Source organism: Pteropus medius, unplaced genomic scaffold (genome assembly GCF_902729225.1).
Source record: "Pteropus medius unplaced genomic scaffold, Ma_sr-lr_union100, whole genome shotgun sequence".
Classification (NCBI taxonomy): domain Eukaryota; kingdom Metazoa; phylum Chordata; class Mammalia; order Chiroptera; family Pteropodidae; genus Pteropus; species Pteropus medius.
This window is the reverse complement of record NW_024343580.1, coordinates 748,676-773,881: the sequence shown is the minus strand read 5'-3', so window position 1 is coordinate 773,881 and position 25,206 is coordinate 748,676. Positions and strand designations below refer to the sequence as shown.

The window sequence follows — 25,206 nt, the reverse complement described above, 5'->3', positions numbered from 1 at the left end:
AAGAGGCCTGTGGCCCCCCAGCAGGCAGATCCCTGGGCCCCGGCCCCCCACTGCAAACACGCACCAGCTACCTCGTTCACAGCAATGCCTCCCCAGCTCCGACGTGTGGAGGGTGCACTTAGTGGGCGAGGATCTGTGGAAGGACCGATCTGCTGATCTGGTCACCTAAACCGAAAGGGACTTCGCAGCCATCGGTCACAGCCCTGCGAGATTTCCTCGCTGTGAACCGCCAGGCTCTCCCGTCCACCCTCCCACGCCCCCTCCCCCCGCGCCCAGCCGCCACCGACAGGCGACTCGGCCACACACTGAACACCCACGACGAAGACTCCGGTGGAGGCTATCCGCTGAGAGCCGCTGGCTGTGACCGGGCGCGGGGGCAGATGGGGCCCGGAGCGCCTGCTTACCTGATCCCTTTGTTCTGGGCCACATTGTGCAGGGACAGTCTGGACACCGCAGAGATGACCTGCAGGAGACAACAGAGACGCTTCTGTGATTCCGGGAAGACCAACAAAGTGTTTCGTCGAGGCAGAGAGCTGTTCACGGAGCGCGTTTCACCTTGGGGGCAAAAAGCCGCAGCCGCACATTTCCCGGGCCAGGCTCCTACTTCGTATTTCGTGTGCTGCGTGAAATGTGTCACTTCGGCGCTCTGGCGCTTTTGCAGAGGCTGCTGGGGCAAGCGGTCCCAGCTGCGGCCCCGCCCAACACTTGCCAACAGGAAGGTCTGAGATGCCCAGCGGTGAGCAGCAGCCGCTGCATCCTCTGCCGCCCGCTCCGGCCCCCTGTCCCGTCCGGCCTCCTCCAGACACAGGACCCGCCCGGGTCCCAGCCTCTACACCCCAGCACGGTTATCCCGCACGCCCTCAAAACTACAGGCAGCAAGCGGGCACGAGGCGCCGCAGACGATGGGGGCGCTGAGGCCGGGCGTGGGAAGCGGCTGACCCCGAGCAGAGTGTGTGACACTCGCAAACACGACGAGACTGCCCGCGACTCGTCACAAGATGCGCAGGGCACGGGGCATGCCAGACGCCACGCGCCGAGGAGGCAGGTGCAGGCCTCGACTGTGGGGCTTGTGCGAGCATGCGTGAGCTCATCTGTGTGTGTGTGAGCGCGTGCGCACCACTGTGTGCTTGAGTGTGCAAGCTTGTGTGTCATGCAAGTGTGCGTGTGTGTGTGTGCGTGCATCTGAGGAAAGATCTATGATGGCCACTTGCTAAATTCACAGACACCCCCTGCAGGGTGCTGGCTGCCCCAGGAACGCGGCCTGATGGCCTTCCCCGTGCCTCGCCCTGGGGCGCCCTCACACCCCCCCGAGGCCAGTCCTGCCATGCGTATTTGGGAGACAGACACGCTGAGGCCACGTCGCTTCCCCGAAGCCCCCCAGCTGAGACATTCCTCACACTTCCTCTTAGGCTGTTCTCCTCCTAGTAGCCATTTTTAAAGAGACTGGGGTAAAGACCCAAACCATGCAGTAGGGCCCTTTCTCGGCTTGGCACGATGGCACGTTCGGCCAACGAGCCGTGGGCTACGTGCTGCCATCCAGTGGGTGCTTACACTTCAGGGGCTGGGCCTCAGGACACTGTGAGCCCGAAGATGACAGGGCTCCCCGTGATTCCTCAGACCAGACTCGACTCCGGCCGGGCTCCCAGGCTTATGTGCCATTAGGGGCCTCGGCTGTTGTTCATGGCTTTTGAGAGCTCTAAGTATTTACGGAAGACAAACGTAAAAGCCTTACGGCTGTGTGTCCTTCCCGCTATTTGGCAGAAGCTAGAAACGTGAGCGCTGGAAGGGTTTGGCAACTATAGGGCACACAAGCCACCCCTCTACGTGGCAGACACTCTCATCCCCGACCGGCCGGACACAGGCTGCGAACCTTCTGTCGGAGTCCGCCCAGGGCACAAGCGGTCGGTCAGCGTCGCCCAGGAGACGAAACCTGTTTCCCGCCCTGAGTAGGCACCGAGGCGGAGCTTCGTGCAGGAGCTTCGCAGACGGCGGAGCCAATGCGGGGAGACGGTCCCCGGCGAGCCCGTGTGCCCGGGGTCCCAGCACACAGGACGGCTCGTCCAGCTGCTATGATCACGGCAGCCTCAGCCCCGAGTGCACGGCGGCTGTGCCCCAGGCTGGCATCGGACACCAGTGGTTTGTGAAGGGCTCAGGTCCGGGTCCCTGTCACCAGACAGGGCAGCATCTCAAACGGGGTTAGACGGGGCCAGCTCTGCTAGAGGCGGCCGGCCCTCACGCCACCGAGGCTGCGTGCTTCCTGGCTGGCAGCTGCGGGAACCATGGGGAACCCCACTCCAGGTACCGGGGACAGAGCAGGGACTGCCGGGGGTAGACACGGAACCCCTGAGGCAGCCCTGGGGTGAGCTGCGGGGCGGCAGTGGTCCCTAGGGAAAGGACAGGCAGCACAGCGCGTCTCCCTGCAGCGGAGCGAAACCCCACGCCCCACGCCCCACGCCCCACGGAGGGGCACGCGTCCCCACAGGCCTCGCTCGGAGATGATCGAAGCCCCCTCCCAACCCTGCCAACCCTGCTGAAAACGCAAATGTCAAAGGATGACATTTTCTCAACTTTTATCCCCACGTCTCATCTGCGTCCCAGTTAACGGAGGAAATGAAGTCGCACACACCTGCTCCCCCTTCCCGTCCCTGCCCCGCCCCCCCGCACCCGGCTCAGGCCTCTGCGCCCAGCGACGCGCCTGCCGCTCCCACCCGGGCCCACGGAGCCCCCGCCCCGGCCAGCACAGGAGCCCGAGTGCAGGGGTGCGGAGGGGACGCACGCGAGGAGAAAGGCCTGTGCCCGAGAGGACCGGCCCCCTGGGGGAGCAGCACGCGTGGCCCGCTCCCCACAGCTGCACCGGCCTTGCGTTGTCCGTCCAGCCCCCGCCTGTCCACCCTCACCCACCCCCGTACCCCCACCCCGTCCAGCCCCCCCACCCTCCCCCCCTCTCCCGTCCAGCCCCGCCCATCCGTCCCCCGTGCCCTCACCCCCCGTCCAGCCCCGCCCAGCTCCCCCCTCCCCACCGGTCCAGCCCGCCCTGCCTGTTCCCCTGTCCAGCCCCTGCCTCGCCGTCATGCTGGACACTGCCAGCTCCTTTCCTGTGTGGTGAAGGAACAGGGGTGGATGTCACAGCCCGGAGGACGGGGAGGGGGGGGTCGAGGCCTGGGGTCTGGGCAGGGACAGCAGTCTGGGCCCCGCCCCTACTCTGCCCCGGGCTCTCCGCCTGGTCTGGATTATCGGACGCCAGCGGCCAATCGGCTTCCTCACGTGCACAGGAGAAGCTGTAGAATGCAGACCCCCAGGCCCACCCTGGGGGCTCTGCATGGGATGCAATGGAGCCCGGGAACCTGCATTTACTTTTAGGCCCAACGGGGCTCGGACGCGCGGCCAGGTGAGGCTCAGGGCTTGAGTCAGACAGGCCACGCCGCAGCCTCGGTCCAGGCGCTGTCCATCCCCGGTGCCACTGAGGAAGTGCGAAGTGCAGAGTCCGGCCACGTGGCCCGCACCCCGGGAAGCGAGGGGGCAGGTCCAGGGCTGAGCTGAGGGCTCCGGAACGGGCTCCCAGGACCCGGCCACTGGGGTTGCGCTGCCTCCTCTGACAAGCGACAGGCTGATGACGCTCGTGTGGCCGGCCCCCGCGGGCCCCTGAGCCAGGGTAGCACCCCGTGCCAGGCTTGAAACTCTGGCTCCTGATCCTGCCCAGGCACAGAGAGGCAGGGAGGCGGCGGGCAGGACGTGTCCCAGAGTGGCTAGGGTGACCTGGCCGGTGCGGCCACAGGAACATCCTCCGGGGCAAGCCCCCGCCCCTGGCCGGAAGGAGCGAGTCCCCGCTGCCCTGACATGCCCACCTGCCACGGTCTGCCCGTTCTCACCCCTCACAAACTCTGGTCGCGAGGTTTTGCTGCTCAGGCTCGGCCTCCCAGGACAGCGGGGCAGTGACGACGGAGCTGCAGCCCTCCTGCTGCGGCATCCCCACCACGAGCGGCAGCTGCAGGCCGCGTGGAGCTCGGGGGTCCAGCCCGGAAGCCGTGGCCTTGTGGCGTCTACTGTCCCAGGACTCAAGACCAGGCTCCAGGGGCCTGGACGCCGGCTGCGAACACGTGAGGAGGTGCCCATGGGACTATTCTACTCAAAGGGCCCAGCGCAGCCAGGCAAGGCTGAGGAGCAGCCCGTCCGGTTACCGGCTGGACGGTGCCCCAGGAGGCAGCTCCCGGCCACGTGCTGCTCGGGGTCCTGGGGGCACTCGGGCAGCCTGTATCCCTAGGAGGTGGTATCACAGATGTCCCCGAACTCCCGCTCTGGGCTAATTTAGTTGGACGTGTTCACTGTGGCAATTACGGATGCTCGAGAATTTGGCAGCAGCCGGCGAGGGAGACGCAGAGGAATGGAACGGAGCGGGGTGAGCGACGGGGTCCGAGCCGCCGTGTGAGCTGCTGTCGCGGGAAAGACTTTGAAACGACACGTGCTCGTAAATGTCACAGTGGAAGACAGGGCCTAATTTTTAAAAACACAAGCCCCTTGCAGTGAGCGTGAGCGGGGGGCAGTGTGACTCCTTCTTCCTCGACTGTGTCCACGGGACGCACCCCTATCGCAGGGGAACGGTACCCAAAAGAAATCAGTCCGCTGATGTCACCCCCCACGAGGGGCAGCCCCGCCCAAATCCTCCCGTCTGTACGACGTCACTCAAACCGCGGGGACCTGACTCTGGGCCTGTGGTGGCAACAGAGGGTCAGTCACTCACAGCACGCCACGGCCACCGCAGACGCACCCTAAGGCACCACCCCCACCCCCAACCCGGAGTGCACAGAGGCAGATGCCACAGTGACGCCCAAAGGACCCTCCCTCTCGTGAAATGAAGGAGAAAATGCACGAGCATGGAAGCTGTGCCTTCGAATGCGGATGGCACTTGGCAAATGTCGACGATGGTGGATGTGTGGATGGTGGATGGTGGATGGCGGGTGGATAGTGGATAGTTGATGGATGGATGGATGGATGGATGGATGGGTGGAGGGATGGTGGATGGTGAGTGGACGGACGGATGGCTGGACAGATGAGTAGATAGACAGATATACAAACAGGACCAGCAGCAAAGGTTCCAGTGAGAACCTGCCTCTCAACCCCCACTCCGCCATTACCAGAGCGTGAGCGACCACCTGCTGAGCGCGTCCTATGTGCTACACTCCGAGATTAGCACGACGAAATCGTCACTCCTGTGTGTGCTGTTCCTGCCCCCAACTCTCCGTTTGACCCTGGGGACTAGAGAGAAAAAGGACCTTGCCCCAGGTCGCCTGCCAATAAATGGCCACGTTAGGAAATGAGCCCAGGTCTGCGTGACCCACGCCTGTGGTCCTGTCTGCTGCCCCACACGCCGCGCAGGAGCCTGCGGCTGGCCCAGAACCCGCACCTGCCTTCCAAGCCCAGCTAGACCGCATTTTCCAGCCTCTCTCACAGCTACTGACATCCACGCCATGGCCGGGGGCAAACATCCGGTGGTCCCTCGCAGGCCTGGCTCATGAGCCCTCCCCGCCCCTGGGGTGCCCTCAAAAGCCTCGTGGTGGCCAAGCAGTCATCCGCCGTCTCTGAAGAGCTGCGTGGAGCAGAGGCCACACACACACACACATGCAAACACGCATGCGCACACACACATGCAAACAGACATGCACGCACACGCGCGCACACACACACACGCTCTGCCCGCCTGGAACCTCCTGGAAGGTTCCATCGTGCCCCGTGTAAGCTGTCGCAGCTCAGACCTACCGTCATAGCAACGCTGCCGTGGTCACACGGCTCCCCGTTCTTCCACTGGACGCGGAAGGAACGCGGACCTAAGCACGGGCAGAAATGACAGAGAACAACACGGCTGGACACGGGCCACGAGGTGAGCGGCGGCAGGTGACGCGCCGCTCCTGCCAACCCCGCTCGCGCGCGGAGGCCGCGCCGCGCGGCTTCCCGGCCCCGACTCTCCCGCGTGGTCAGGAATGGACCAGCAGGACCCTCGCGGACCGGGCCCACGCCCGCGGACCATCCCCATCGGCCGTCACCAAGCAACGGAGACGCACGCAGCCCGGTGGAGCCAAACGGCGAGGTTATCGACCTCGTTTAAACACGTGGCCCGGAAACCCGCCTCTCTGCCCGGGGGGCCCGCAGCCGCTCCGCTGCGTGTTTACAAGCAAATCGTGGCAAACTGTTTTCTCCCGCTCGGCCGGCCTTGCCCTCCCGCGTTTCCTGTTTTCACATCGAGAGCGAGGTCAGGAAACACTTGACGCTGCTGCCTCCAGGATGACGAGCGGCCGGCGAGGAGGGGCTGATGACCAAACACGTGTGGCCACGGCTCCGTGCTCAAGCCCTGCCACGCCACCGCGAGGAGGCAAGCGGAAACCAGGGCCACTTCTCGGCCACTGCATCTCGTCAGGCTGGATGTGAGCAGACGGTGTGAACCGGGCCCCGGGCCCCAGGTCAGCTAGCTGAGCGGCTCGATGAAAAATGCCCAGCTGGAGCCAGGTGACAGGCAGCGACTGCGGAGCTAAGTGCAGAGAAGGAGGATCTGGTCATCCTTAGAAAGAGCATCGCGCCCAAAAGCCGTTTACGAGAAAAGCAAAGTACAGGACGAGAAAAGAGAGGCCCGTGGCTGACCCGGCCCGGCCCACGCCTCCTTCCTGCGCCCCTGAGCTCTCCATGCCACCCGCACTGAACCCCCAAACCCAGCTGTGCCGCTGCGGTCTCAGCGGTCTGGGTCGAGACCCTCAGATACAAGGGGCAGAGACCACCGCCCCGAGCCTTGGGACCAGCAGCCCGGAACATCACGCTCGGCGCTCTGTCGGTGCTGACGTCGTTATGTGGATGGTGGGTGGATGGTGGAGTGTGTAGATGGTAAGGTGATAGACTGAATAGTGGATGGATGATGGGTGGTGGTGGAGTGCGGGCCGGATGATGGGTGGGTGGTGGGTGGACGGATGGATGGGTGGATGGGTGGATGGACGGATGGTGCCTACACAGAAGGATCTCTGTGTTCCAGTCCCTCCTGATGAAGGAGGGAGGGACGATGCACCCCTGACAGCAGCCTCTGCCCACAGCGCACTTCCTGCAGCGGAGCCCGAGCACCTAACACGCCCGACTCCCTGTGCCAACAGGCCCGTCCGTCTGCAGGTCCGTCCACCTCGGGAGAAGCGTTTTTGCAACTGAGAAAACCGTAGCTCAGAGAGTAACTGACAGGATGGAGGTCTCGCAGCGAGCGGAGGGGACCACCCCGAGCCCAGCTCCTAACCACGTAGGGGGCTACTCAAAAGCAAGGACCTTGAGCGTCCATCCCAGGCACCTCCAGGGCCGAGAGACAGCCCTGGCCCCTCCCTACCCAAGGCGGGTGCTCAGAACAAAAGCCGCTGGGCCCTGGCTCTGCTGCCCACTCCAGCCATCCTCTCGGGTCTGCCCCGCCCCTTAGGCCCCACTTTCCCACCGGGAATGAAAGGCTGGGGCTCAGGCTGGAGGTCCCTGGCTCTGATCACATCCAGGGGTCCCGGGGCAGACTCGAAGGGCCGGGTGAGCCCCTCACGGTGGGGGCCAACCGGAGGCCCCCAGAGACATCACGCCAGCAAACCAGACAGAGCCCAGGACCGGGGGCCATGGGAACACAGGCTGCAGATGGCTCAAGGCCTCCGAAACCCAGCCGCCTGCTACACCGAGCCCATGAGGGGCGACAGGAAGCGGGCAGGGGCCAGGCCCCGTTCCTCCCCGCGTGCGCCGAGGCTGGGCTGTGTCGGGTGGGGGCTGAAATTCCACTGCCCTCCTCCTGGCGTGGCGTGGGCAAGCTGGAGGCGGAGGACCGAGCGGAGGCCACCACCCCGGCACCAGCCCTCCGCACTGCGGCCGGCCGGCCCGGGCCTCGACACCTCCAGGCAGAGGGCAAGGGAGCCAGCCAACCCCAGGGCCACACCCCTCGGCATAGCCTGGGAGCCAAGAGAGAAGGGGCTGGAAGGCAGAGGCCGAGCCCCGGCGTCCTCATGGAATCGAGGAGTCAGGCGCTCACAGAGTGTCTGCAGCGGTCTCTCTGGGGAGCCCCTCTACCCGTGGGGTCCCCGAGGCCTCCTCACTACATGGTCCGTGGCCCATGCAGGGAGGCAGACGAGGTGGGTGGATAGAAGGGTGCCGAACCCCAACTGGACCCGGTACCCAGTACCCAGTGCCTCTGCTGTGCTGGGCGGTTACAGAAGCCACTGGGATTAACGTGAGATGCCAAGAAACACAGCAGACAGACACAAACCGGGACGCGATGCGGAGGCTTCAGGTCCTAAACCTGATGCTGACCATCACATCTCTCTGAGCCTCGGGGTCCCTACCTGAGGAGTAAAGGGACGACATTACATCAGAGACGGCAAATGCACGGCACAGACGGCCCCGGGCACTGCCGAGCCCCTGGCAGGCGGCACGAGCCGATCGCAATGCTCCTTCCTGCGAAAGCCAGACGCGGCTGCTCAAGCTGTCTCCACCCAGCGCTCCGAGCAGCCTCTCCTACCAGAAGAGCTGGCACGGAACAAGAACCCCTGCACCCGCCCTAACCCTAACCCTAACCCTGACCCTAACCCTGGCCTAACCCTAACCCTAACCCTAACCCTAACCCTGAGGCTGATGGTGACAGGCTGGACCACAAACTTCACCCTCCAGGCATGAAGAACAGGGCAGCTAAGTGGGCCCTGCGGCTCCACAGAGGCCACGCGACCACCACGGTGGCTCTGGGGAGCTGGCCGGGCGGGCCGGCCCTAGGCCACTCACCGTCTGTGAATGCCCGGTATCACGCACAGCTGCCACGCGTCTGTGCTGCCTGCTGAGGCTGCAGGAGGGGAGACAAGTCCCCCATCGGTAGGTGAAAGGTGGGACAAGGTGTGGCAAACTGCAGGAGACACTCAGCCCCAGGCTGCAGACGAGCTGCCACACGTCTCCCCTTCGATCTGAGACAAGCCACTAACCAGACACAGCCCGGCTGCGTGAGTCACAGCCCGAAGGTACACGATTCGCGAAAGCAGACCCTTGGTGCCCGCCCGGGCTAGCATGCCAGCTCAGCATTACAGATGGCACGGGGCGGGTCTGGGCCAAGCCCAGGCACCTGGGGCCCTCGCCTCTCCGAAAGGCCCTGACCACTTTTCCCCTCCCTCTTCCTTGTAGCGGGACCTGAACCAGGTGTCTACAGGGCCCGCCCCCGCAGCCCACACCTGCCTCTGCCAGGCACACTGACTCCTGCCTCAGAGGGACGGTCTGTCCCCACCACAAACCTATGGGGTCAGGACCATCGTCCCCACTTCCCAGGTGAAGAAACGAAGGCCCGACAGGTGACCTCACTTGCCAGGAACGCAGCTAGAAGAGGCAGCTGCAGGGCTGGACGTGGTCTGTCTGACCCCAGCCCTAGCTGAGGAGCGAGATGTCTCCGCCTCAGACATTAAAAGGCTGCCAGAAACAAGGAACGAGGAACGAATTCTGCTTTTCCCCGCCCTGTCCTCGGGGTACCTAGAATAGTACTGAGGCGGGGCAGTCCTCCAGAGAGCAGCAAGCCACAGCCCAAGGGCAGGGACCCACAGCCCTGGGCGCTCACAACCATCTCCCGCAGACTGGCCATCCCCCTGGGTCACGGCCCTGAGGAGCGCCCAGAGCACCAGACTGCCCGGAACCGCCTCGAATGAGCCAAAGCTCAGATGAGCCTGAACCCTGACCTCGGCGAGCCCGGGGCCTGACCGCGAGCCTGGCACTGGGCTCAGAAGCTACCGCACTGCCTCGCCGAACCCTCGACCACCCAAGATCGTGTCACTGTTCCCCTCGTCAGATAAGGAAACGGCGGGTCAGAGTGGTCACTGCGCTCAGCCGCAGAGAGGGCTGAGAACCTGGACGGTCTGTTTACTGCCAAGTGTCCTTCAAGAGGAAGAATCTAGAAGAACAGCCCCGCCTCCTGTCGGAGCTTCCCCCACGGTCCCTCCCGCAGTGTCCCAGGCCCATCCGCTCCAGGCTCCAGGCCCTCTGGCCCCTCAGAGCCCTGGCCTGCTAAGGGGGAGGTTTCAGAGCCGCTTCACTGCCCTCTCTGATCAACCCCCTTTTTAATGGGAAGGGGAACAAAAGTTGTATTTTACGCCACGGCAAAAATCTCTCACCACGCTCCCGATCTCTGAAGCCAGGACGCAGGGACCTGGTCACTCAGAGCAGGCACGAGCAGCACCCTGGGGCCGCGACTCTCTCCCCGCTAGATCACCGGGCGCCCGCCCCTCGCTCCTGGCCGCGGCGCCCCTGGGGAGCCTTCGGAGCCCCCGGCCCCGCTGCGGGGTTCTCTCCCGGCCACCTGGCCCAGCAGGTCCCGCGGGGCCGGCCCCTGGCCCGGGCTCTTGGCACAGGGCTGAACTCAGGCCGCGTGTGCATTCCTATGTCGGCATGCCCCAGCCGCGCCCAGGGGGCACCCCGGCTGACGTCCCGCGGGAGGGAGGGGGCGAGGCTCAGGCCAGATCAGGCACCGCCGGCAGCAGGCTCCGACCTACGTGAGAACGGCCTGCAGCAGCCGCGAAAATTACAGGACCAACGGCTAGACTGTCCCCACCGCCCGGTCACCTGTTACGTGTGGCCCGTCTGCTCGCCGCCGCCCTGGCCCCCCCAGCAGGGTGCCTCCCCCGAGCACGCCCTCACCCCACCAGCGGCCACACTGAGCTGCCGACACGCACCCACCCCGCAGCCCAGCGATGCGGCAAAGCCCACGACACAGGCCCCAGGTACGCCCGGCGGGAACCAGGCAGGTGGACGTCCATTTGACCCTTAATCACTCCTCCCGACGTGGGGGGAAGGGGGACAGCATCGGGCGCTGCACGCAGGCCCCCCAGAGGTGCAGGGCCAGCCCCGGGTGGGCCCGAGTCACGAATGGGAGCCAGCGCCTGCTCTGCCCAGGGACACGGGGCCTTCGCCACCCAGGGTGGGGCACCAAAGGAGACCACAGCAAAGCTTCTGTCACGATGAGGGTCATTCCTGCCGGACACAGGGGGTCTCACTCCAGGCCACACCACACACGTCCCACGTAATTACCAGTTCTTCAAAAACAACAGAGCTGCCATCAGCAGCGTGATCGACAGTCACGGCTCACCCCACCGGCATCCCTCCTCACCGGCCTGAGGGGCCGGCCCCGGCCCTTTACCCAAGTCCAGACGGCTAAAGCAGCCCACAGGGAAGGGCGCCCCCTTCTACCACCCCCTCCTGGGCAACTGCGGCACCTGTCTGACGGGCAGACTCCACAGCACAGATCCTCACCCCGGCCAGGCCTAAGCCCAGGTCTGGGGGGCGCAAATCCCTTCTGCTGCAGATGGGGACACCAGACAGACCCCAGGAGAGCAAGGAGGAGCCTGCTCTGCTCGAGGCGCTTACCGACCCCGCTGAGGTTAATCCTCTGCCAGATCACACCCCTGGACCACGGACCTTGGACCACGAGCCCCGGAACACGCCCCACGGAACACGCAGCTAGAGCTCCCTGGTGGCTGCACCTCAGAGGCTCAGGCGTCCAGTTTCAGAGGGCAGCTGCGTCAGCCAGCACGAACGCCTGCTCCCCGGGAATGTTCTGGAACCACTAAGCTACCTGGCTGGGGCAGGGCGACTCGGTGGTGTGGTCATTTTCCAAACGCAGGTCGGGGAGTTGGGGAGATCTGGGGGGCCCCAGTCTTTGTCTCTGCAGCGGTGGGGGTTCTTCCTGGGGGTGGGCTCCCTGGGGGCAGGTGCCTGGCATGGCCCCAGGATGGCAAGGCCCTGTGCCTGAGAGCCCTCCTCTGGCGTGGGGGCAGGGCGGGGGCCATCTGCCAGGCCCATTCTGTGGGAAGAGACCTGTCACCCCCATGGAGATCTCCGGGACACCCTGCAGAAACTAATTGTCCAGAAGCATAAATACCACACCCCAGGGATGGTGTCAGGCGGGGGATGGTGAGGTCTCCACCAGCCCCCCTGAGTGGGGAACAAAGCGGGTCTCAGCTGCTCAGAGCCCAGCCCCCCACCGTTCCCAGGGAGCAGGGCCGGGAGGAAGCCAGGCTTTCAGAGATGGGGACAGCTGGGCCTAGGACTCTCCGGGTCCTGTGGACCCACCACTTGAAAAACAGCAACTGCCAGCCAACAGCCCCTGCCCACCGGACCCCGCTGGCAGCCCCTCACATACACGCATGCCCCACACACATGCCGGGGCCACCGGAGTCCACTCTCCCTTCTGGAGGCCACCAAGAGACCGTCCGGACGGCAGGCGTGGGCCACCGTGACTAGAGCACTGAGACGGGTCATCGCAGCCGGCCGGCTCACTCTCAGCCTCCCTGACGTGCCCATGAGCCGAGCCCCGGCTGCGAGGTGAATGAACGGAGGAGGCTGGGCTGGGAGGCAGGCGCCTGCCCGAGGTCACGCTGGTGTGGGGGTGACAGAGCCCCCTGCTTCCTCTGCTTCTCCAGGGCATTCGAGCACCTCGGGACCCCAGCTCCCCACCCAGGACAGGCCCCAGGACGCAGGCTGGAGGGGAAGGCAGATGCCTCCCCGGCCTCCCACCACCAGTCCTGAGGGACGAGGGCTGGAGACACTGGAGCACAGTAGGGCAGCTTCTCCTCGGGCACCACCCTGGGGGCACTGAGGGGAAACCCAGCCAGTGCGGGAGATGCTCCGAAGTTAGGTGCTGGGGGCCCAGTCCCGGAGGCAGACGGTCAGACCTGGCTCAGGTCAGCCTGTGCCGCCCACCACCCTGCGCGTCAGGCTCTCACCCGAGGCAGGACGGGCGTGCCACCGGGTCCCAGGGGGACCCCCGATGTCTGGTTAGGTTCCCCAGCCCCAGCCCCCTCCCAGCCCAGCTGCTGCAGGCCTCCTGCTGGGTCCATTTGGCCAGAAGCCCCTCTCCCAGCCCCCACCCCACTGCTGGGCTACGCACCCCACTCGCCCCTGCGCATTTACAGCTGAGCCCTGATCCACCCGAGGCCTCGTCCCCTCGTTCAACGGTCCTGAGTGAAACCCATTTTCCCGCTGTGACCGCTGCCCAGCGGCGTTTCCTCGATGGACACGGTGGAGGCCGCACGACGCACGCGCTTCTCACGGCGGGCGGGCGACTCGGCGCCACGTGCGTGTCGCACGGCCACGAGCGCCTGCGGCACGGAGTCTCCCCGGGCGAAGGCCGGGCACGCGCCGGCCCCTTCCCGGCAGGGCCTGGCGGCCCACAGGCAGTGTCCACAGAAACCACCGTGTCTGTCCGTCCGTCCGCCCGTCCGGGAGCTCACGGCGGGCTTCTCCGGCACTCAGTCTCCGTTCCCAGCCTTGCGACGGCGAGATGACACCGACGTCCACCGAGCGGCAAAGCAGACACACCCGGATTCTACCCCAGTCGGTCCCACGCGCCCGCGATGACTGGTTTATTTCAAGGGCATCGTCCCAGCCGCTGGCTTCAAGCTACTGAACGTCTCATTTCCAGACCCCCCGTTAGCGGGGGTAACTGCTCTCACGCACAATTTAATTTCCCGCTCTGCACAGACAAAAGCGTCGAGGTGGTTACACACTCAGGAAGAAGACACATCATCGGCGCTTAAAAGGAGTGTCCATCTAAACGTGTCCCTGACGGGGACCAGGCAGGGGTCGGGGACCGGGTTGGGGGGAGGGCGGTCAGGAACAGGACGCCCGGGATGAGGCGGCCGGAAGCAGGACAGCGGGTGGAGGGACCCTGAGCCGAAGGGAGACTCAGCCATCGCCGTCTCTGTCGCCCTTGGTTTGGGAAGTGGAGGCCCACAGGGTCAAGGCCACAGACGAGGGGCCGGAAAGTCTGGAACGATGCCTGTGGCCCTGGACAAGTCCGCCCATCTCCGGCCTCGGTTCCTCCAACGAGAAGTTAAAATTACAGCCCCCACCGTGGCGGGTGTGCCGAGCACCAAAGGGGCTGGGGGTGGCGCCTAGAACCACCCCGGGCGCTAATGCACAGACGTCTGTCTGCGAGACACTTCGCTGAGAAGACTCTCCTCTGTCCTGTTAAACCGGACCACGTGCTGACGCTCCGCTGTCCGTGCTGGGCTGCGATGCTAGTCTCTCCCGTGAGTCACACGCGACCCCACAAACTCGTCAGCAGTGGAAGGAGCTGCAGACCCCGGGGGGACGAGCGAGGGCTAATTAGCGGCATCCGCGTGCAGAGCGACCGGCGAGGGCCGCAGCAGGCGCGGGCACATGAGGCAGGTGCCAGCCTGGCGTGTCCCAGGTGCTCAAGGCCCTGCTACGGGCTGAGGTTTTAGGGGTGACTCCGGGGTGTGAGCCAAAGCCAGGAGCCTGGGCGACGGTTCCTGCCGTGGCGTTGGGAGGACCTGGCCTTGAACCCAGCCCCTCGAAACCAACGGAGCGGTCCCCGCCTCGGTCCCCATCTGTAATGAGGATGGCACCCACGGCTCACTGGCCGTTGGGGCTCAAGAATTAGAAATATTTGTGCGACACACCGCGCCCTCCCCGCTCCTCACCAGGTCCCTCCCCTTCGAGAAAAGCAGAGGGAAAAAGCCAAGAGTGGAAAAAGCGCGAGGTCAACCGTCCCCACCTGGAGTAGACGCCTGGCCGTCCCTGCCCCCCAGGCCCCACGGGGAGGACTAGCAGACGGGCACGAGCTGCCTGGCTAAGGACCCCGCTTTCCGTGCTCGCTTGCAGCACAACGTGGCCCCGAGACCGCGCTCCGGGGGGCGAGCAGCTCCACGGCTGTGCGGGAGGCCCCGCCTCCGTCCCGGATGCTCAGACCGTGTGGCTGCGGCCGCAGAAACCGAGCAGCGACCTGCCCCACGAGGCGGCCGCTCACGGGACGGCGGCGTGAGGGGCTGCGCGGAGCCCGAGTCTCGGGAGTGTGGCGCTGCCTGGGCTTCTGACCAGAGGGGAGAGGCGTCCGGCTCGGTCAGCAGCTTCACAGAATCTCCTGTCGCAGCAGCCACGGTCACCACCAGCCATTCGCCGCTCCAGCCGGCAAGGACTGACCTCTTTATAACCAACGTACAAAAATCATCAGCTCTCTTAACGTCCATTGGGGCAGTTTCTGGTCTGAAGAGGGAGGTCAACGGAGGGATGAAGGGGCCCGGGCAGCACCGGAGGCGGTTCTTCCAAGGGGGCACCCCAAGCCCGCCCACCACCACCCTCCTGGGGTCTGGAGCCGAGTCGTGCCGGACCTGCGCGCCCAGGCTTCCCCAGCGGTCAGCGTGCCCGCGGGCTCGGTCGAGGTGGCCGAGAGGCCGGACCAAGGCTTCTGTGTTGCTGTCCACGGAGGACATTCCGGACACAGCGCAGGCGCCTCTCACCAGGACCTCACCTCTTGGGCCAGGAGCCGCAGCAAAAGAAAGTGCTGGGAGGGGGCCGGGCGGCCCTGCGAACAGGTGAGGACCCTGCCCGCCCTCGTGCCCTCACCCACGATGGGGACATCGACGGGTAAGAGAGGGAGGCGGAGCAGGGGAGCGAGGGGAGTGAGGGCAGCGAGGGGAGCGAGGGGTGCTGGTGCTGAGGACGCGAAGGGCAGAGGGTGGGGGGGACCCTGAGACCCCCGTGAGGGCCCGGCTTGGGGTCTGCTCAGGTGGCCGCGGGCTGAGTCCACGCGGCCGTGCGGTCTGCAGTCAAGGCCGTCCCGGCTCAGGGCGGAGGCGAGCGGTCAGGGGGCCGTGCGGTGTCCTCTGAACACAAACAGGCCTCTGTTTATTTTGGAAATGTGGGCAGGAGGCCGAGGCGGGCAGGGAAAGCAGACACCCTTCTGAGAAGACTCACACCACCGTCCATAAACACACACTCGGGCAGGGATGGGATGGATCACTTCCCAAGGTCACTCAGCGAGGGGGCCCCGGGGTCACGGAAGCCAGCCTGCGAGGACCCCCTCTGCCTGACGCTGGGCCTGGCCGAAGGGCGGCTCAGCGGGGTCCCGAGTGGACGCTGTCCCGAGTCTCCACGCCCGAATCAGACATCGGAACAGGATGGAGACACGCGGAGGTGGCCGCGGACATGGAGGAAGACGGGTGTCCGGCACGTGGCGGAGGCTGGCCGAGGGGCGGACGCAGGGGCTGGGGCCACACGGGGATGGGCACGAAAGCCAGCTGGGCTGCGGCTCAAGGCCACCTGGATGCGAAAGCCAGGGCCCGGCTCAGCTTGGTCGCTGAGAATGCTTAGCTCCCTCCAGGAGGAAGGCAGGCGGCCGCTGGCTCCGCACGGGATGTGCCTGGCTGCTTCATGGCCGTGGCTGGCATGGCGTCGGACAGAGTCTGCAAGGTAACCCCAGAGACGCCACACAGGTGGGGACAGGGACAACGCGGCTCAGGATTTTAACACTCTACGCACTGAGGGACCCAAAACACGAACCCACCAAACCGGCTTCCTAGTCCGTGCTGCCCCATCCTCCCCCGGGGCAACTGAAGACCCACTGTGTGCCGTCCTGGGGGCTGGTGCCCGGTCCCAGTCACTTCTCCAAATGTGGGCTGATTTTGGCCATGCACCTGTCCCCCACACAAAGGACTGAAGGTGCCCCCGGCCTCGCCTGGCTGGCCTTGGTGACCAGGAGGTGGGGTGGGGGACGGCTCTTTGACCCAATGGGCCCGGCGAGGCCGGGAGACCGACCGGATGAGCAGGGGACTGAGTGCGAGCTCGCCACAGGTGCGGAGCCCCTGGGAGCCAATTACAGGAACGGGAGAAACCTACGCTGATTTATGGCCTCTGGGGAGACGCGGACACTGCCCAGAGCCCACTGCCATCCTCGTGAATCATTCCGTCCTCCACTGGGGACAGCTGGCCAGCCCTGTGGATAAACGCCGAGCCTGCTGAGTCTGGAGAGAGCCAGGCTGAAGGCGACAGAGAATGACAGCCCCTGGGCAGTCTCGGGCACTTCAGAGGAGCACAGAGGCACACATGACCTGGGGGTGGGGGCCCACGCCTCCCTGCCAGCCCCCCTTCACTGCCCTCCCAGAGGGCAGAGAGGGCAGAGGCCAAAGAGACGGCCCACTGCCCGCTGGTCGCTACGTGGCTAGCCCGGCCGGTCACTCAGTCAAGAGCCCCAGGGGCCCCAGAGGTGGGCAGGGAGAAGGGGGAGCCCAGTCCCCACAGAGCGAAAAGCCGGGAAAATGAGCCCCTCTGAACAGGGGGCACGGCCCCAGGGCATCGTCCTACCCCAGCTCCTGGGCAAGACTGGTGAGCCCTGCGTCCGCCCTCGAGGAGCCCCACCAGTGTGTGCTGACCCTCACGGCCCCCTCACCTCTCGGGTCCCTCTCCCTGGCACCCCGAGACCAGCCAAGGAACCCCGCAGGGTCCGCCGCAGCCAGCCCGTCCCCCAGGGCACCTTGCGGCTCCGTGGGCTCCTCTTGCTGAGCTGAGGGCAGAGGGCAGGAAGCACGTGACAGACGTGGGACCAGCCACGCTCCGCGAACCAAGCCGAGGCCGAGGGGGGACACGATGAAGGGCTAGTCCCTTCCCGCCCCTCTGTGTCCCGTGTCCCCGTGTCCCGTGGCCACCCCGAAACCTGCTGTCACGGCAGGGCAGAGGTTTGGAAACGGTTTCCACGGCACAAGCCCCACCTCAAAGATGGTGAGGGCAGAGCTAAGCAAGCTGCTCCAGGAACTGGGGGGCCACGGAGGGACCAGCACCCCGGGGCTGTGCAGGCCCTGACAGGGCCTCAGGGCGAGGCAGGCTCTGCCCCCAGGGCAGTGGCCCATTCACGTGGTCTCCTGCTTCACAGAACCCTGGGTGGACAGAGCACCCGTGGAGAGCCTCTGGGCACGGTCCCGTGTGATTGTCACCATCCCTCCCAACTTATTTCTGTCCTCGTCACAGTTTGATTTTGTAACGTACATCCTTGACAACCACCTCGGTCCTCGGTGCAGTGGGGTGGGGGCTGAGCCCACCTTCCCCCAGAAGCCTCAGCTGATCTCCTACGTGGGCCCTGCTAACTTGGTATCACAAAGAGGCATTTGCTAGCACGTCACCAAAGACAAACGCCATGGTGGCTGGAGCAGGGAGACCTTCCACCCCTAAGTGCAGTGCCAGAGACGACAGGGGACCTCAGAAGTCGTCACCTCCCCCAGAGGGAACGCGGCCTCCCGATTCTGCGCGCCCACCCCAGAAAACTACAACAGACAAGGCTGATCCCTGGAGCCACCAGCACCGTGTGACAAAACTAACGCCTCTGCAGAAAAGTCTGGAACCTTTGAACCTCATAACCCAGGGAGACTCAGAGATGGGTGGCAGCTTCAAGTCGCTTCTGAAGCCCCAAAGGGGACAGACGAGGGCCACACAGATGCCCTGGCCTGTCCTGGGTCCCTCTGAGGCAGAATCGTCCACAAACCTCATGGCGGGAGCCGCCCGCCACCCGTCTGTGTTGGTTTTGCCACTGCAGCTCCGAGGACACCGCACATAAGGGGCCCAGTCACCAAGAAGGTGACAGAGGCAAGCGCACCACAGCCCAGCAGCCAGAAAGCCTCCTTCAGGAATCCCAAGGCCGGGGCTCACGGCTTCCGCTGGGGGGCGGGGGCCCTGGGAGTGAAGAAGGACGTGATCTGGCACAAACGTCGGGCTCACAGAAAGGAACTGCGCCCTGCAGTGTGTCCCCAGTCCAGGTGCCCTCGGCCACCCGTGCTGAACGGCACACCTGCCCACCTCGTCCGGGCAGAGCACGCGCTTCACGAAAATGGTTAGGGAACCATCCTGACGAATCGTCTCCTGCTGGAAACAAGTCAGCACTCGGAGGCTGGGCTCGGCGACCTCTCCCGTCTGCCCTCCCCGGGGGAGGGCTGGCGGTGTGGCCGCCTCTTCAGAGCCCTGGGCCTGAGAGTCACTCCCGGGGCTGCGTGTGCGTCCTGCAGCCCACCAGCAGGATGGACACCCAGCCTGTCCACCGCTGGGCAACAGCCGGCCTCTCTGAGCCTCCATCTGCTCGCCTGCAAAATGGGTCCGGGCAGACTGACCGCCATAGTCACAGTCCAGTTTATTTCTCATCCTTGACACAACCAAGGGTGGGGACACGGCCAGCCAACTGTGCAGTGAGCTGGCGGGGGGAAGGGGGGCCAAGAAGTGGTGCAACCTCGCCTGACCATTCTGCTGGCCAGTCCACGGCCACGTGTGTCTCTGAAAAGTCTGGAAACACTGCCTCCCTGTGGCCCACCTCGACGAGCTACATGCAGCAAGGGCTGAAAGTCGTGCCTGGCACAAGCTGGTCCTCGCTAAATGACAGCAAGGTGGAAGGACAGCCACAAACCCGGCCGGGGGCATCGGTCACAAGACGGGCCAGAGCTGTGCGGACCCGACACTCCAGCTGGACGAAGGGGGTGCCTCGGAGAAGGTGAAGGACACCGGAACGGCACCTGAAGGTTGTAGCTGTATTTGTTAACGTCCTCTTAAACCCCAGAGCGTGCAGCGACTCCACACTCTTTGTGTACGCCAACAGGGACAAGCGAACAAACGCACTCTCCCCTAAAGCCAGCTGCCTGCGGGGCGGGGACAGCTGCTGGCCTCAGCTCCCGCCTCGCCAGCCAGGCCCCACGGTAACCCCGTGAGGCCTTGCGACTGCCACCTGGCCAACGAGAAGCGGTGGGCGGAACTTTTGCAAAGTGTGCTGAAGTGAGTCTATTCTCCTCCCTCCCCCACCAACCTGCCCACTGCCTGGAATAGAGACGTGATGGCTAGAGCTCCTGCAGCCACACTGGACCACGGCCTGGAGAAGGGCAGCCGGTGCTAAGCAGGCAGAACAGAAAGAGGGAAGCACGTGGGTCCCGGGCGATTCCGTGATGCCAGAAGCCCCGCCCCGCACGGCCAGCCTCCACATGTCCTGGAGGAGGCAACAGCCTCTTGTACGTTTAAGCTACCGCGGTGTTGGGTTCTTTTGTTATAAGCAGCCAAGTGCATTCTAACTGACACCGGCTACGTGCTCAGGTCTTCCATGCAAAGACACAGGACTAAAGAAGCACCATGCTGTCAACTCCCTAATTCGACCCAAAGTGACCCCACTTTACAGATGAGGAACGAAGGTCCCGTGAGCCACTTGCCCAGGGTCACAAGAAAGTGGGAGAAGGAAGTGGCACCCAGAGGTGTCAACGACCACATCCACGAGCACAAATGAGGACTTAGGGAAGTCGGGAAAACTCCTGGAGAGACCGAGGCCGCCCTGAGGCGTGTGTGTGCGTGTGCATGTGTGTGCATATGTGTGTGTGTGCACATGTGTGTGTGCGTTTACGGTAGTTCTTGCGTGGGACAGAGCCAGAAACAAGACTGGCTGGGAGGGTCCTGGTCTCCCGACTGTCAACACCCCTGGCAAACAATACAGGCTGCGGGGAGTCGGCTGGCACGGTCGCGTCTCCGGGGCACGAGTCTGCTCTCTACCGTCCTGACGTTTAAGGAAAGGAACACGCCCGCACCTTCGCTGTGTGACTGGAAGTTCATGTTTTAATAAAGAAAAGCAAACACAAAGAGCTGGCCTCGCTCCCGGAGCAGGTGCGCCCGGGGACCTGCCCCCCAGCCTGGCTCCTGGCAGTGCCGCCCCAGCCCACGGAGATGCCCTGTCTGCTCCGGGAGCCGCCAGACCTGCGGCCACAGCCCGCGCCGTGGCTGGTGCAGCTGAAGATCCCAGCGTTCACGGCAGTTCATCTTGAACAGCTACGGAGCTGACCGACACAGTCAGCCGCGCACATTCACGGTGTGCCGCTTCTTCCGTTCTGACACCTTCATGCACCCATGACGCCATCGACACGACCGAGAGTGAGCACGCCCACAGCGCCTACGCTTCCTCCTGACCCCTCAGCGACAGACAGTGTCACTCCCAGCGGTCGCGAGGCCCGGCCCAGGGCCCCGAGGCGCTTCAGGTGACTCTTCACCCCCCGGCCTCTCTGTCACTCGCCACCACAGAAGCCACATAGGAAAGCAGGTGCACGAGAGGGACACCCGCCCGCATGGGGACAGCTGCTCATGGTGCAGGCCTTCAGCACCAGGGTCCCCGTGGCCGGCCACACTGCTTTCTCCCCTGCCCGTCTCCCACCCAAGAACCCAGCTAGTCAGGGCTGCCCGGGCGAGAGACGAGGTCTGATTTTCAACAGAGGGCGTTTGGCCAAGCTCAGGACACCCACCAGCCCATGAGCAAGCTTGGACAAGCCAAAGCCACTGTGCAGGGGGGCGGGCCTGGCAACCCAGGACACTGCACGGGGCACAGGCAAGTGACCGACTGAGGACCAGGAAACTGTCATGTGGAGTCAGAAAGAGGGGAAGACGCTCTGGCCAAGAGAAGATGCGTCTCGGGCTGGACACGCGGGCTACGTCCACGGTCCTGCCACACTCAGTGCACGGGACCTCCCGGCAGAGTGCCTGTCCCTGAGGACAGAGCCAGGATGAGGGGTGCTGCGGCGGGGCCGGATCCAGGCAGCACCCTGGGGCCCGGCGCAGGGCCTGCCGCCGACACCTCGGGTGAAGACACCTAGGCAAGGACTTGCTCTGAACTCCCCGCACCAGCCCACCCTAGGAAGACCCGGCGCGAGCGCGGAGCTGGGGCCGTCCTTACTGTTGGCCCATTCCAAAGGCCGGTGTGAGACTCCAAGCTCCCCCCTGGGACCCAGCCGTCCACGTTCACGTGTCAGGGACACTGATAGAAACGTCGAGGACAGTGGACGCTTTCCAAGTGCAGGGATGCTCGGCGGGTCACCTGCCACGTTAACCTTCAGGAGCAATCGAAGGCAGAGGAAGGCGTGGGGCACGCAGGCCGGACGAGGACCATCGACACTCGGTCACAGCGCTTGGCATTTGTCTGGTGCCCCAGCAAGCAGAGACAACCTGTCTGCCCAGACAGCAGCAGACCCCAGGGAGGTCTGCGCTGCCCAGGGGCGCCTGGCCCTAGGTCCCCTCCCCGCGCCCCCCACCCCCAGGATTCTGCCTCTGTCCGCCAAGAGCTCATGAGAAGCGGGGCTTTCTGGAGCCAGAGGAAGCACCTGGCTTGTGCTTCTGCCCAGGGTCCCTGTGGGCTGTGTCGGGGCTCCCCAGGGAGTGACGCCCCGGCCCTACCCGCAGCACCTCCTGCCACTGGCGAAAACGTCAGAACCCTGGGCCCACCCCAGACCTGCTGAATCACAGTCCCTGGGGCACAGCGGGACCCAGGACTCTGCATTTTTAAACACGCCCTGCCATTCCCCAACACCCAGAAGCTTCAGAGCTGGGTTTGCGTCACCGCCCAGGGGACCTGGCTCCCTCAGAAGGCACTGTAACTGCCAGCTCTTTTCCTCACAGTGACAACGTAAACACTTGTGGGGACAACTGTGTGTACCGGAGGGGGTGCTGGCCCCTGTGAGGCCTCTGGCCCCATCACGCTTTTCTGCTGAAAATGCCGCTGAGCTTGTACCTTCTTTGAAGTGGCGACACGTCCTCAGCTATTGTGGCCCCCACAACAGAGCCCTGAGCTGAGACGTGGGGCCGACAGCACAGGCTGCCCGGCTGGGCTGGTCAGCGTCCGGGACCCCAAGCAGAGAGCCGTGTTGGGTGGGGAGGTCTGCAGGAGGTGCGGCCCCCCCTAACGCATGTTAGCAGTCATGCGGCGGGGGACAGTCCTGGCAGGGGGCCCCGGAGAACCACAGCCTCTGAGCACTGCTCCAGGGGTGCTGGAGCACCCCGACCAGGTCCTGACCCTACAGAGCTGCCCGGTGAACTTCAGCAAACGGGGAGCAAGATCTGGGGGTCCCCAGGGGTCCCAGACGGCTCCCCACTGGGGCCTTCACACAGCGCTCGACGTAGCATTCAACGCTACAGCTGGACAGCGCCCCGGATCTAAGCCCCGGGAAGCAGACGGAAGGAAGTTGGCAAAAGGTCCTGCTCGTGCGTTCTGCCTCCGGGTCGGCCGGGTCGGTTCCACGAGCCCAGGGTCTGAACCTTTCTTTACCAACTGTGCCCCAGAAAGCAGTGGGGCCCCTGAAGGATGCTCCGTGTATTTGGGGACAAAGAAAAGAGGCCTGAGGCCACCTCAGTGACACCTCCCTCGCCCTGAGTCATTCGCTCACTCTGCAAACATTGACGGGGCGTGCGCCAGGCACCGCCGGCTCCCCAGAGAGCAACGTGCCAGTTAATAAAGGGGCTATCAGCATCTGGAGGGGACGCGGAGGGCAGGGACCTGAAGCGGGGTGAGGGAAGTGGTGCGGCCGGGCAGGGGCCCAGCCAGTGCCCGGAGGAGCCGCGAAGGGCACTGGGAGGGAGTGGACAGGCCCGAGGGACGCGGGGCCGGGGCCACGCGGGGCTTGACAGTCCCGGTGAGGACCCTGGCTGTTCCTGACAGGAAACGCAGGAGGGTTTGAGCGCAGAGGGCGTGGTCTGGCTGCCTCAGGAGAGGTGGCTTTGGCTGCAGTGTTGCGAACAGGCTGGGGGCACGGGTGGGGGGTGGGACGGACAGGACAGGGCGGAGACAACCCAGGTGGGAATGGTGGCACTTGACAGAGCCACCAGCAGGGGCAGCGGCCAGCAGTGGTCCCCTCAGACAACTCAGGGTTCCTCAGCCTCGGCCCACGGACCCCCGGGCTGGATGGTCTACGTCGCAGGGTCAAAAGCATCCCCGCCCCCAGCTGCGACCATGAGCCGCACGTCTGCCGGGACAGATGACGGAGCAAAGCCCCAGGGTCCGCTGATGGGCCGGGAGGCCGGGGAGAGGGAGAGGAACGGGCGAGGTCGCCCGGTCTGGACAATCAGAGGAAGAGCTGGACCCACGGACCCCGCTCCAGCCACGGCTGGCGCCCACCAGGCTTCCGAGTGGAGGGTGAAGAGAAAGGGGTGCCCAGCATGGGGAGACCCCCGGGGAGGGCGGCGGCCGCACTGGGCTCTGGAGGGGTCGGCAGCACGCGGCGGAGAGCGGACCAAGCACTCGGCACCGTGAGGCCACGGGTGCCCTTGGAAGGGGCTGCTTCGCTGGCATGGCGCGGACAGGGGCCTCGACAGAACAGACCGGGACAGAGGAACCGGAGCTGCGAGTTCGAACGACCCATCTGGACTTGGTGGGACCTGCAGGGGTCCTTGTCACCTAGGTCACAGCATGGACCCTCGGTCCCCACGAACGCAGAGGCCCAGAGAGTGCCACGCTCCCTGCCAGCACACCTCCTGCCCCCACACGGGCCCCAGCCTCGGGGTCCCCCTCCCCGGCCACACCGGCCACAGGGAGGCTGCCCGCCCCAGCCCCACCTAGGTTCAGGAGTGAGGCCCCAGGCCCCGCAGCTGGTCTAGGGGCCCCACCAGCGCCCCCCCATCCTGCTCGCTGGCCGTGAACAAGAACGCGGGGTCCGAAGGCCGCTGAAGACACTAACCAGCTCTGTCTTTCCCTCCCCCAGCCAGACTCATCTCTCTCCTGCGTCCCTTCTGTCCCCAAATCATCAAGCGATGCCACAGCAGAAAGGCCAGACAACACCTGACCCCACTGAGATGCTCAGATTCTGGACGCGGGACACGGAAATCGACCAACGAGTCTCAAGGAGGCCAGCTGGATGGTCGCAGAGATGAGGCGGCTGAGACTGGCATCTGGGGTGGCCATGGAGAGACCGGATGGCCATGGGGCAGGGGAGAAGCAAGAGGCCGGTCCACAGCCTGGAGGAGCGAGGGAAGACACAGCGGTACCGGCCAGAGCGAGGGAAGACACAGCGGTACCAGCCAGTCTCTGGTGGGTCCCAGAGAGAATACGGCCTCCCTCCGGAACCCCGCCTCCTGGGACCCCCGTAACACCACACCTGTCGTGCCCCAGCGGCAGGGGTGGCCACAGCTTAACGTTAATCCTGAAATACAAACTGACGACCAAGCAGGAACCACAGCCCAGCTTAAACGCCTCGGATCCACAACCCCAGGAGGCGGCCGGGACCGCCACCGCAAGTCAGGCCCGGCCCGGTCAGCGAGACCCAGCGTGCCCGTGAGACGTAGCCGTGGCTAAGTGCAGACCCAGAGCCAGACCGGGCGTTCAAACGAGCACTTGCTCACGAGTGTCCACAGAACAAAGGCACCAACAGCCCGTCAGCGGAGGGAGCTGGACACAAACACAAGCCACACACCTTGGGGTTCCACTGCCCAGAGGCGGCCAACCAGGGACTGAGAACAGGCCGGTGGTCGCCAGGGGTTGGGAGTTGGGGGGGTGTCCTTCCCGGGCGCCCCCTGCTCCTTGGAGGAGGCCGAGAGGCACCGCGGGGGCTCGGTCCTGCTCAGGTAGGACGGGACGAAGGCACGGGACGGACTGCAGGCCGAGCTGCTATGCGTGCCGAAGGCTACGTGACA

The 25,206-nt window shown here is 65.0% G+C and overlaps 1 protein-coding gene across 1 annotated transcript in view; it reads right to left on the bottom strand.

The window, feature by feature from the left end:
- Positions 1-311: 311 nt before the first annotated feature.
- The window catches only part of LOC120606414 (guanine nucleotide exchange factor VAV2-like), a 70,506-nt gene continuing 45,611 nt past the window's right edge, over positions 312-25,206 (bottom strand). Inside the window, exon 3 of the mRNA XM_039867606.1 lies at positions 312-463. Coding sequence (XP_039723540.1) covers positions 401-463 — 63 coding nt within the window. The 3' untranslated portion in view covers positions 312-400. The remainder of the gene's footprint in view (positions 464-25,206) is intronic.